Consider the following 12,078-nt stretch of genomic DNA (forward strand, 5'->3'; position numbering starts at 1 on the left):
TGCAGTGATTGCACCTACAAATCGGGCATATAAATTGGTACGTGTACTAGTAATGCAAACGGGCCTTAACGTGCGCTGATTGGAATGAGTGAGAACGAACCTCATAGTAAAAACGGCTGGGCCATCTTTTAAATGTTACAAAATCACTCTGTTTTGCCAAATGCCACTTGACGATTACTTAGTTCTGTTAAAATAGAAAACACTGCAAACTAAATCAATCCAGTCCTGAGGAGCGGTTGTCCAGTCATTGATGCTTCAGTTCACTGACTGCTTCCTTTGCAGTCTCCTGCACTAATTGGTTCTAAGCTTCAGTGTAACTTCCACTCATCGTCATTATAAGATCCTCCATTATATGAAAACCCTGCGACAGGTAGAAACAAAAGTAGAGAACTTTAGTTAGTAACTCACAAAATTCCAAAAGCGACAGAAGTAACGAAGGAAGCACATGTAAGGCCACTTTCTGTAAGTCGCTGATTTAAGGATTTTGGATGGTTGCAGCTGTTTTTTAAAGAATGTTTGGTTTTATCAGAAAAAAAATTGATAAGATAATTTGGGCGAGTGCCGACGTTTGGAACGTTAGCCCTCAGTCGCTCTGACTCGCTAGATGACAAAGGGCTAACGCTCGAAACATCGGCATTCACGAATCTCTTTATGGTGACCAAATTACCTTATCAACTCTGTTGATAAACCAAACATTCGTTTCTACTCCCCACGGTCGCAGCACCACAGTTTCTTTAGAAGCTAAACCTCTTATCTAATTGATTCTTATAAGCGTGGGCGTTAACTCTGAAACAAGGGATAAAGAAACAAAAGACAAGATTGGGTACACTACAACTAACACAGGAGAGAGAAAAGAAAACAAAAAGTAGTTAGAATAACAGAAAAATAAAATAAACAAAGAGTGATAAAAAAAACTGAAAAAAAAAAAAGAAGACAATCATGATGTTCTTTTTTTATTCAGTGACAGAAGCATACTCGGAAAAAGAAAATCCGACTTCTCCCAACAGGTGCCGAACCTATGACCTCCGGTTACTATTACTGTAGTTTGGATGAAAGTTATCGGAATGTCACAGGTTCGACTCTTGTTGGAAGAACTCGGATTTGGGTAATTTTGAAGACGAGCCCCCCAAACCGACTGTCGGTAAATTGTCGGCCGACAGTGGACCGACAGCTAACCGACAGTTTACCAACAGGCTACCGACAGATCAATTCCACCTGACCGTACAATATAAGTGAGATTATAAGTCTACTTGAACAGTCCACGAACCGAACATATTTTATGGTATCTAAGCTTACGTTTTATGTTACAAACAAAACACTGTTCCGTATTACTCTATCATTTATTCACCAGGCTAAAATCATCACATTTATTTCACAAAAACAATGAGACGTCCCAAGTGCGGAACGAGCTCTCACACGCAGAAGACATCAGTAGTACAAAACTAAATTTCACACAGGCTCACATACATGTAAATTCCATGCAACACTTTCCATTCAAACCCAAGAAGAATGGCTTTTTGGTTCCGCAGCGTAGACAATGATCTGATACAATGTACATTGATTTTATTGTTTACAACTAATAATAAATATTATTGCTCGCCGTGACATGTACCTTTTTAGCTCCACGTTGAAGAAATGTCTGTCCAAAAGCTTCAAACATTCCACCAATTAGTGAACCAACACCATAAACACTGATGCTGCCACGCTGCTCAAATGATGTCCTGGAGATATTAAAAAAAAAAGGAAAAAATACAAAAACAAAAAACCAAGTGTACAGTAAAGGCAGCATAAGGAGTGCAGAACGCTGCACGGAAACTAATGCACTTGGGCTGGCTCAGCAAATTTAGGATAGCACAGGGTTTTCAACTGTTTTGTAACGCAGCGGACATACTTCTGAAAGCACTGGATGTGACTGTTTTCTTGGCGCCGTTCAGCGCAAGCACCTAGGGGGGTCTGGGGGCATGCTCCCTCAGGAAATTTTTAAAATAGAATACTCAGAAACACCATTTCCAGCGTTTCTGGAACCAAGGAAACAGTTTCCTAGGCGATGCTGGCGCTCACTAAAATTCTGTAAATTACTGAATGAAAATGGTCAGTTGGTGGGGGGAGGGGGAGGGAGAATGGCAACAACAGAATGTTCATTTTCAAAAGAGTTATATGGCCGTTTTGAAGAATGTACTTGATTATTCTGTTATCCTCTAGTCAGTATGTTCATGAGATGCCTTAGTAAGAAAAACATATAATACAGTTGTAAAAAAAAAAAATAGCCAATATTGATCTCAAAGTACCGGACGTGGAATGGCAAACGACCGGACGAAACGTCCGGCCTCCGGCCTCAACTGAAAACCCTGATAGCAAATAGTAAAATGATTCTCCCTGGAGCCCCAACTCTTACTCACCCCGGATCTTACAGACTCCGGAGGTGAGAGGGAGTGAGAGCTCCAATTGAGATGGAGCCAAAGTCATTGCTGCTGGGAGGATTTCAGCGAGGATTTAAATAGTCTGTGTGAGTGGTTTCAAGAAAACGAACTTATTATCAACCTTAAAAAAGGAAAAACTGAAGTCATGCTATTTGGAACAGCAAAAAGGTTAAACGGTTTCGGTGGTAGGAAATTGAATCTTTCAGTAAATGGGTCGCACATCAATAATTATTTTACAACACATTATAAGTACCTTGGCGTACATTTGGACCCCACCCTGTATCTCAGAACGCACTTCAACAAGACGTACAAGAAGGTAGCAGGAAGATTAAACTTATTAAGGCAAATCCGTTCACCTTAAATATTCATTTATTATTATTCTTATTATCTCCAAGCAACTGGGCCCATGAGAATAAAGAAATATATATATTAGGGTGATTGTTTGCCCAGGCACCGGTGGGAAGAGTGTCAAAATCCTTATACATGTATTGGTAGAAAAGCATCGGAAATAAAATGTCCATACATGAAAATTATAAAACAAAACAAAACAACAACAGCAACAAAACCCCCAAACAAACAAACAAACAAGAGGACTTTACCAGTCCAGGGAAGGGCGATTCTGTGGTCAACACATTGTTTGTGAACTGACAATAATATTATAATTCCTCAACCAGCCTCAATCCTTGCCACCTACTGGATGCATCCACTGATGCATTATTACATTCTCCCTACTGTTCTCATATATTTCTCCTGGTACTATTTGGGAGAATTTGCTTAAAAGCAAGACTTTTTACTTTGGTAATCAACTCCTTTATTCTCATGACCATTGTGTCAGTTTCAGTATTGATGCAGTATAGAGAAACTAAATGATCATCATCACTGTTGTAACCTGCAGAACAGGTGTGATTTTTTGCATTTTTCAGGTGAGCAGAGGAAGGGTGAAGCAAGGGCAGAGCATGAGTCAAGCATGACAGGAGGGGCACGGAAAAAATAACTCCTGTCGTGCGTGACTCCCGCTCAGCGTTCGTCTCGCGAAAAGTCACACCTGCTCTGCAGGCTATTAATTACTGTTGTGGTTTAAAAGGCATACAGTATAAGAAGCAGAGTATTTTTTTATTCTGCTACATACCAGTTGGGGTTTGAGTCACATGCTTTGAAACAGCTGTACTCTTCAAGGGATGCATACTTGGACCAAGTCAGGTTATAACAATGAAGACGAAGACATTTCTCTTTTTTGTTTAGCCATGCCTCCTCTTCTACTTCAACAGTGTTGTATGGACAAAGCTAGAGAAAAATTAATGGTCATATTTACTGAAACATGTGATGCTACAGGCTTACTGTGCACCATTTCTTTAACCTACTGGATTAAGGATGATGCTCCCTTTTGCTACTGTGTATCTTGGGATGGTCCGAGAACCTGTAACTTCCTGAAGAATATGTCTACGAATATGTCTATGACATTTTTGCACAGTTTATGACTATGGAGGAAAAGAAGATCTCAGCAGCAAGGGCTATTAAAATCCAAAAAGAAAATAGCCTGGGGTAACTGTCATTACATGTAAGCACCAATATCAACAAGTGCAAATATTCCCTCTCTTTACTGTTCTCTGTATATTTCTTATGGCATCAAGTCATGGGTGCGAGAAATCATTCACAAGTCAAGGTATTTTGTTCTTTTGTTACAGTGCACACACAGGGTTCTTAACTTCCAATGATTTCACAGTCTTTGTACCTCTTATTAATTGAAGTGTACTCAGCCTGCAATTCTCCTTTAATTTGGAAGACTATCTAGTAACTGGAATCATAACTGCAATATTTGTCACTATTCAATTTATGTTTAAGAAATTAGAATAGAAAACTAACCCCAGGAAAAGTCCATCCATCCAACTGAGATGTTCACCTACTCTGATCTTTTCCTTGTAAATAAGGAAGACCATCATATCTGCCAATTCTATTTTATGGGCCTTTAATCAACTTTACATAGGAATTAAACCTTAGCTTTACTTCAGCTTTATGGTACGTTACTACAATGTAGGAGGTCATAAAGGCAGCACTTTACACTACTTTTACGCCTCCTTAATGGAGCTTTAGGGACTTTTAGAAGCTTTATGCAGCTTTATGGGAATGTGTAAAGTTGCGTAAAGCTCAGTGTACAGATTTACGCAACTTTATGGCATGTTTTAAAGTGTAGGGAATATGCTATTTTGTGCTGTGTGACAAAATTTTTTTTAATTGCTTGTGTGAAAATCTAAAAAAAGAAAAATCCCTATTAATATTTCTTCCTCATGTTTGAGACGTATTTTACTTCTGGTTTGGATACAATACCACACAAGATGGTAGACTGGGGATAGTACAGCTATCATATCAATACAGGATTGCTAGTTTTGTGGTTTCTCTGTTCTTCAGGAAGATGACTGTATGGATGAAATTATAACTGGGAATGTTGAATGCTCACAATGAAACAACTGAGGAATAGAGAAACCGCGAAAGTAGTGATCTTGTATTGACATCACAGCTTTACTATCCCCAGTCTCCCATCTTGCACAATGTCATATCCCACCACAAGAGAAATTTCACGTTTTTATACACCTTGAATGTGGGGAAGAAAAATTAATAGGGAATTTTTTTACGATTTTCATAAGAAAACAACATGGAGATTAGATCAAGTGAATAAAACCATTCTGTCATATACACTTTAAAAGGCAGTTGGTTAAAACAAAAATTGTATTTTTGAGACAGACCCAATACAATGGATGTCACCAACAAGCAAACTTTGTTAACTAAAAAGATCAAGTTTTTATGAAAATGAAATACGTTTTGGAGACTGCATGAAAAAGTCAAGGAATGCTGCTTCTTCAATTGGAATTCAGACACTTGGTTTTGAATACCTGTTTGTCTAGCCTGTGCATAACTGCCTGATTTTCTATAATTTTTTGAGAAAAACAGGCTGAGCTATTGTTTCAAACTCTTTTTGCAATATTGTATTATGTTTTTCTTTAATGACAGTAGACTCTAAGTAAATCAGAATGCAAAAAGAAGTAAACTGTATGTAGATGTTCAGATTCTGTGATGGACTTTACAATAGCTGCACTGACTCAATTAACACCAAGGATGATAAGGGTATAAATCTGACATTCAATTCAATCACCTTTATCAATAAAATTCAATTAAATGTGTACCTTTTTTAAGATTCCTGGTAGCACATTTACACATTCACCTCTTCTTAAAAGATACTCCTCTCCAGTTTCTGGGTCTAAAGAAAGGCAGAATAAAAAAATCATGCCAATAAAATTGCAAGTCATGGGACAAGGTACACGTACATTATTGCATCACTACATACCAAATTCTTGGTTACTTAAATATTTCTAACTTACTTTTTGATTTTATGTAAAGGTCGTGCGCAGTGCAAAAATAAAAAAAAAATTAAAAAAAAAAAAGAAGAATAAAGTCATAGTATTTCAGGCCTAGGGTGGCTAACAGGATTGGAGCTAATAGCTGGTTTCTGCAGCATGAAGCAAGTAAGAGTATTACCACTACTTGTTAACAAGCCTACTCAAATCCAGTGGAAGTGCGGTGATCAAGTAGTTGGTGTGTTGGACTTTTAATCAGAAAGTTGAAAGTCGAAAGACTTTGATTAATTGGCAGAAAGCATAATTTATTTCCTGGCATCATTTTCCATCAATCAATGATTGGTCAGACCCTGTGAGATTGGCAGACTGGAGCGACTGTATTACAGAGCACTATGTATTTTGATCTCCCAAGAACACATTTAGCTGACTGAAACAAAGAAGTGTCTGTGCATGTATTGCCTCTGGGGTGTTCACACATAATTTGTCTGTTAAATCTCCTGACAACAAAAAATTAATATGAAACATCCATGATATGACCTACCTATTTTATGTTCCAAGACTCGTATTGCAGTCACATTTGTATCTTTACCACAAGTGTACTGTACACATGTAAACAAATTTAAAAAATAATGAGTAAATAAGTTTGCAAATTAAAATTCAGATATACATGTAGGACCTGATTCCCCTCCCTACCTCCACCCAATTCACATAGACACAAACATGAAACATATGATCAAAGTCGAAAGACAGCAACAAAAACTAAAGCAAGTGGAAAAGATTTTCAATGGATTCTTAAAAAAAATAATAATAATAGAGCTGTACGAATCCTCCTTAAACCAAATTATCCCAGTGAATAATATCCGTACACTCTCCTTTATATTTCTACATATAAGCTTTTATACTTTGGAAATCGTTTGAGTGGTTCATCTTCAAATGGAAAAAGGTAGCACCATACACGTTTGACTTATCACAAAATAAACCTCAACTTAAAAAATAAGAAAGGATGCCTAAGGAAAAAAATAATAGTCATGCTGACTGCAACAAATCTCGACACTTTGGATCTGTCCGTCACGCGAAGCTGAGCTTATATCTTGAAAAAACCTTACCTTTTGGAAGTATGCACGACTAACTTTTTCAAAAGGATGCTGAAAAACATAATTAATTTCCACAAAACGGACCATCTCCGCAGTTTCTAACGGCTTTAGCCATTAAATCTGCGGAAAAATTAAATGTTTCGTGAGGACGCTGCCCGCTTGCACGTTTTTGCTGTCTGAAAACAGCAGGAAATGTTGAGATAGAAGAAGGCCTGCGATTGGACAATCTATCCTTTGCTAGCCAATCAATGCAAAGCTTCTTTAGATTTCAATATGGCGGATCAAAATGGTTGATACTCGTGTTGCAGGTTTTCCAAGAACTGTTGTTCGAAAAGGGACTGGAGTAGAAGCACCTAATTTTGGATCTCCTTGTAAAGGTAGTGTTTTCTTTTCCTTTCTGTAATTTTTACTCTGAACCAGTTTGAAGGACATATCATACGTCTAAATAAGGTCACATTTGTCTTCTCAGTTAAGCTGAAAATATTTTCTCAAGATGATATTGTCATACAGACAAGCGAAAAGGAAATTGTGATTGGTGAAGGTAAGCACACCGTAGTTTGTAGTTAAGTAAAAGTTGTTATGCAGAACTTTCACGAAATCTAGCTTCAGGTGTATGCAAATCTTTTATAATTTTAATCCAGCTTCCGGCTTTAGAAATTGCACTTATTTTGTAATTTGTTACGACCCCCCACACCCTTCAAATACCCAAAACTATAAAGTAATGCACCTATCAATGGTTTGCTACAGGATTGCAGGATGGGGTTGGGGAGGGGGGAACGCACGGGGATTTGACATTTTTAGGTTTTTAAATGTCCCCATCCTTGCACCTCCATTAAGAGTCAAATCCATCAAAATCCCTATCCAGGTAGAGCTTCGCAAAGTCAAAATTCCTGTGGGTTGTCCCCAGCAACCAAACCCCTCTCCCCACACCCCCCCTCCCCATCCTGGGGCAAACCATTGACAAGTGTATCACAGGGCACAGGGATTTGACCTTTAAATTCCGGCTAATTAATTGCATGAGGAAATTGCAGTGCAAATCAAATACAGTCAACTCCCTTTATTGTGGACACCCTTGGGACCGCAAGTTAGTATTCTTAATAGCGAGAGTCCATAATAATGGGATTTTATTTTAGCCAGTCGTCTGCAATTAATATTTTATTTTTGCCGGGGATTTAGCTGCTGTCCGTATTATCGGGGTGTCTGTAATAGTGAGGTGTCCGCAAGGCGAGAGCTGACTGTATGTTGATTTAAGTAAGTGAACATGACCATTAACAAAGTGTTAAATGTGGCATACATCTGTTGAGAGCAACCTGGGATGCACAAAACATTGATGCTGCACACATAAATGACTGAAAACATTTCAGTACCCTTTGGGCAATAATCGTTCTCCCCCAAGCGATCATTGCTGGTTTCTGCCATTTATTTCAAGAAATGTATAATAAAATCTCATGACCCTTTGTCGGGTCAAATTCTGGTATTTGAATCAACAAATTTGATTTGCACTACAATTTCTGTATATCATTATTTTTAATTGTGCATGCTTCTATAGGTTGTTTTAAATTCAAACTGTTTTTCAAATGCCTTTTGTAACTGACGAAGGTGTGAGTCACATCGAAACAATTTCCCAGTAAATTTACCTGGTGTAATGGTCACATTTGGCTCCTCTGTGCCTTGTGAGTATATTATCATTTTTTTATTTTTATTTTTTAGGTGATAGCGAATTTTCAGAGACCTTGGACAAATGCCTAGAATGCATGCACACCAAGGAAGTTTGTTTCATACCAATTAATAATGATGACACTGATCAAGAGCTTGATGTTTCCTCCAAGAGTGATTTACAGTGTGAAATAGAGCTTCTGTCTTTCTTTAAGGTAGAACAGTTTATTGGGTCAGGATTGTTATATTACCAACTTTTTTGTGGTGTGAACAATGATGTTTTTCTCTTATTATAGTCTAACAAACCTGCCAACTCCCGCAATTCCATGATATGAGTCTCCTAAGACTTTTATTTGGTAGTCAGTGCATTGAAGCATTGGACTCCTGTTCTTTGTCATTTGCAGGTAAAGGAGCCTTGGGAAACCACTCCAGAGGAAAAGCTGACATTAGCCACACATCACAAAGCCAAGGGAACAGAGTGTTTCAAGGTTCAATGAACTACATGTAGCTAGTTCTAATCATAAATAAATTTTTGATGTTGATGATTGTGTTGAGATGTTAGAGAGGAGTTATTTTTCTGACCTCTCCTCTCCTCTCCCCTCTCCTCCCCCCTCCCCTCTCCTCCACTCCCTCCCATCCCCTCCTCTTATAATAAAAACTTCAAATGCTTTGTTTCTTCTTTTTGATTCAGGTTGGCAAATGGCTCTGTGCAGCTAGGCGTTACAGTCAAGCTCTCAAACAACTTATCTTAATTGGGGATAATTTGCCAGAAGATTGCAGAGAAGAGTTTGATGAGCTAAGGGTTTCATGCCTTCTTAATTTATCTGCATGCCAGGGAAAGCTTGGACAATATGAATTTGTTGCACCAAACTGCACAAAGGTTAGAGGTCTAAACAGGAATTTGAAGTTGCCATGAAATTTGGAGGCCTTCACATTTTCTGTGGGGTTGCATGAATATAATTTTCCTAGGGCTTTAGCTATTATGTTGTGATAGCCTTGTGATTATGAAATAGCTGTCTGATACTATCATCATCATCATCATCATCATCATCATCATCATCATCATCATCATTTATTTGCCTTGCTAAAAAAAGAAATATTCAATTTACAATAATGGCGAGGAGACCTCACGAAACCCCCAGGCTTATAAGAGAGGCCACCTCGGCTCTCATTAATAGATAGAAAATATGGTGCTGTGTAAGTGCGGCTTCATCAATTCATGATTGTATAGATATTATAACGGATGGTACAATGTACTATTATTAAGAACTTGCTGAGGATGCTATGGTGCATCAGTCATTTGCAGTTCCAGATATAGTGTTGGTTAAGGTCTCACCTGTGTTTTGCTTTGTCATTGTACAGGTTCTTACAATGTTGCCTACAAATCTTAAAGCTCTCTTCAGACGAGGGCAGGTGAGGTGGCTTGTGAATTACATACGTGTACATGCATATCAATAGCTTAGTTAACTGAAAGTCACTTGAAATCTTTAACTTTCAATAATTAGGAGGGCACAAAAGGGAACTTGGACAGTGGCTAAGCTAGAGGATGAGGCCCCCATCTCCCCGCCCTACCATCCCTTAATTTTTAGACCAAAATTAGGGCCAGTAGGGTCGATGCGCTGACATATTTCGTTTCATGAGGAGAAGGAGGTCAAGTGTTCAAGAGTGGGTCCCACTCACCTGAAGGTGTCGCTCAGGCACTGTTGTAAGGGTACTAATCAGAACAGTGTCTGGGAAAATGAGGAGAGAGAGGTGGAAGTAAATGTTATCATTTTGTGTTTGCTCTGGTTCTTTACAGGCATTTGTTGTATTGAATGAATTTGAGAAGGCAAGAGAGGATTTAGAAAAGGTAAATAAATTATTTTATTGTCTACTATCATCTCCTAATGCCTTTACTGGGGGGTTGGAGGTCATTGGCACAATTCCTGTATTTTTTGTGTAGCGTTGACTTCACAATACAATAGAACAGTATAAAACTATGACATACTATTTTAAATGTAAAAATTACAGACACTATTAAAGTTAAGACAAAAAGTTATAGCCAGTCACCAGGGGCCATTATGCCTGCTCACGTGAGATTTTAACAATATTACATGTAGCCGTTACTTGCTGTTTCTGCCCGTGCATAAACAGAAGTTATTAGTTTAAGCTTGCACTTCTCGCTGTTTTGTATGTATAAAGTACTTTCCCTGATAATAGTTTTATTGTATTTCGTATACATGTAATAAGTAGCATGCAAACATTCCCATCCCCTAAAATTAACGATCAATGAGAATATTAGCTGCATATAATGTTTAGCCCGGCAGTCAACTTATGAGCTTTCTCTCAGGAAGATCATGTTTACAACTAAGTGCATTGCTTACAGTTTATCGCACCTTCAGTTATTTATTCAGTATTTATTTATTTATTTATTTATTTCAGGCCTTAACACTAGACCCTTCTAATAAACCAGTACAGGAGCAACTCCGAATTCTTAAACAGAAGGAACGACAGCACGATCAAAAAATGTCCAGAGCGCTGGGTAACATGTTTGGACGGAAAGCTTGAAGTGTTTAACGCGCAGGATTTACAAGGAAGAAGCTATCAAGAGCGTTTGATGACACTAGCAGGTCGCGGTCTATAAAGAGTTGAGTGCAGCGGAGCCAGAGGCACAGAGAGTTTGCCATTGACAGGCTCACTTGCAAGTGGCGTTTAAGGCGGTCCTGTAAAACAAATGACACAAATGAACTGCACCTCATGCGAAAAGGGAATGATAATGACCCGCGAAGAACAGCAGGTCAATAATCGCTTGAATCGAGTTTGGAATAAATAAAATGTTGCACCAGACCCACCAGTTACATAAATACGGATATCAAAAGAGTCCGAGTTGTCTCCTAGCAGTAGCTGCGAAAAGACGCAAGCGTTTGCGACATCCTTGAGACCCTAAATTTTCAATGCAAAAAAAACTGCTTTAAAGTTTATGTTTGTGCTAATGTATGCCCTTTTGTCGTTAAGATTCTGAAATTTATCTTCAGAAGTAAGGTTTTTCTCTGACCTATAGTGGTTGCCAAGTTCCGTTGGGAAACTTCGCAACCAAGCTAACACTGCACTTTCCGTGCCCCCTTCCCTCACCACTTCCCCGCCGACTCAATGTTGTCTCTCGCAATTCTCCTAGCAGATCTTGCGAAACAATATCACTCATTTGAGAGGGAAGGGTGAATCCCGTGATCAGCGATCCTTCCCAAGAAATTTGACTAAGACTGAAGCTATAGGTCCAGAATTGAATTCAACATTGTTTATTCTTTTATCCAGATTCAACAGTTTTCAGCAATGAAGAGTCCACGACTTTTTTTTTTATTTCACGAATTTTTTAAGCAGCCCTTACTGGGACACAAAAAGGACAGCCCGCTGTCAAAAGTACGGTTGAGAAGAGTTGTTAGGAGAATCATGACGATGTTTTCTGCAGACACGACACGGGCGGGCGGGCTGGGTCAGTGGAGTATTCTGTCAGAGATTCAAGCCCTTCGTTCGCATACCAACTATTTCTCGAACTGGTACCCACTATCACATCCATAAGAG

General features: G+C 38.6%; 2 protein-coding genes across 2 annotated transcripts in view; one reads left to right on the forward strand and one right to left on the reverse strand.

Annotated features, from left to right (window-relative positions):
• The window catches only part of LOC146474759 (PRELI domain-containing protein 2-like), a 9,067-nt gene extending 2,009 nt beyond the window's left edge, over nt 1-7,058 (reverse strand). Inside the window, exons 1-6 of the mRNA XM_085116505.1 lie at nt 6,877-7,058; nt 6,312-6,369; nt 5,600-5,673; nt 3,550-3,704; nt 1,613-1,721; nt 1-361 (exon numbers count right to left, since the gene is read on the reverse strand). The exon at nt 1-361 is cut by the window's left edge and continues 2,009 nt beyond it. Of these exons, the coding sequence (XP_084972631.1) occupies nt 302-361; nt 1,613-1,721; nt 3,550-3,704; nt 5,600-5,673; nt 6,312-6,369; nt 6,877-6,951 (531 nt within the window). The 5' untranslated portion in view covers nt 6,952-7,058 and the 3' untranslated portion in view covers nt 1-301. The remainder of the gene's footprint in view (nt 362-1,612; nt 1,722-3,549; nt 3,705-5,599; nt 5,674-6,311; nt 6,370-6,876) is intronic.
• Nucleotides 7,059-7,105: 47 nt separating this feature from the next.
• On the forward strand, nt 7,106-11,346 carry LOC146474760 (peptidyl-prolyl cis-trans isomerase FKBP5-like). Its single transcript, XM_085116503.1, has 8 exons — nt 7,106-7,241; nt 7,334-7,405; nt 8,575-8,735; nt 8,925-9,008; nt 9,212-9,400; nt 9,883-9,933; nt 10,319-10,369; nt 10,942-11,346. Exons 1-8 carry the CDS (start codon nt 7,151-7,153, stop codon nt 11,065-11,067), a joined length of 825 nt encoding a protein of 274 aa, XP_084972629.1. The 5' UTR covers nt 7,106-7,150; the 3' UTR covers nt 11,068-11,346.
• The last annotated feature ends 732 nt before the right edge of the window (nt 11,347-12,078 follow it).

Source organism: Pavona decussata, unplaced genomic scaffold (genome assembly GCF_977016875.1).
Source record: "Pavona decussata unplaced genomic scaffold, jaPavDecu1.1 SCAFFOLD_87, whole genome shotgun sequence".
NCBI classification, from domain to species: domain Eukaryota; kingdom Metazoa; phylum Cnidaria; class Anthozoa; order Scleractinia; family Agariciidae; genus Pavona; species Pavona decussata.

Bases quoted from the DNA above. Each gene is read 5' to 3' on its own strand.
- LOC146474760 (XM_085116503.1), top strand. From the start codon at position 7,151: ATGGTTGATACTCGTGTTGCAGGTTTTCCAAGAACTGTTGTTCGAAAA. The intron at 7,242-7,333 runs GTAGTGTTTTCT...TTGTCTTCTCAG, and splicing joins TTTTGGATCTCCTTGTAAAG to TTAAGCTGAAAATATTTTCT. The intron at 9,401-9,882 runs GTTAGAGGTCTA...GTCATTGTACAG, and splicing joins TTGCACCAAACTGCACAAAG to GTTCTTACAATGTTGCCTAC.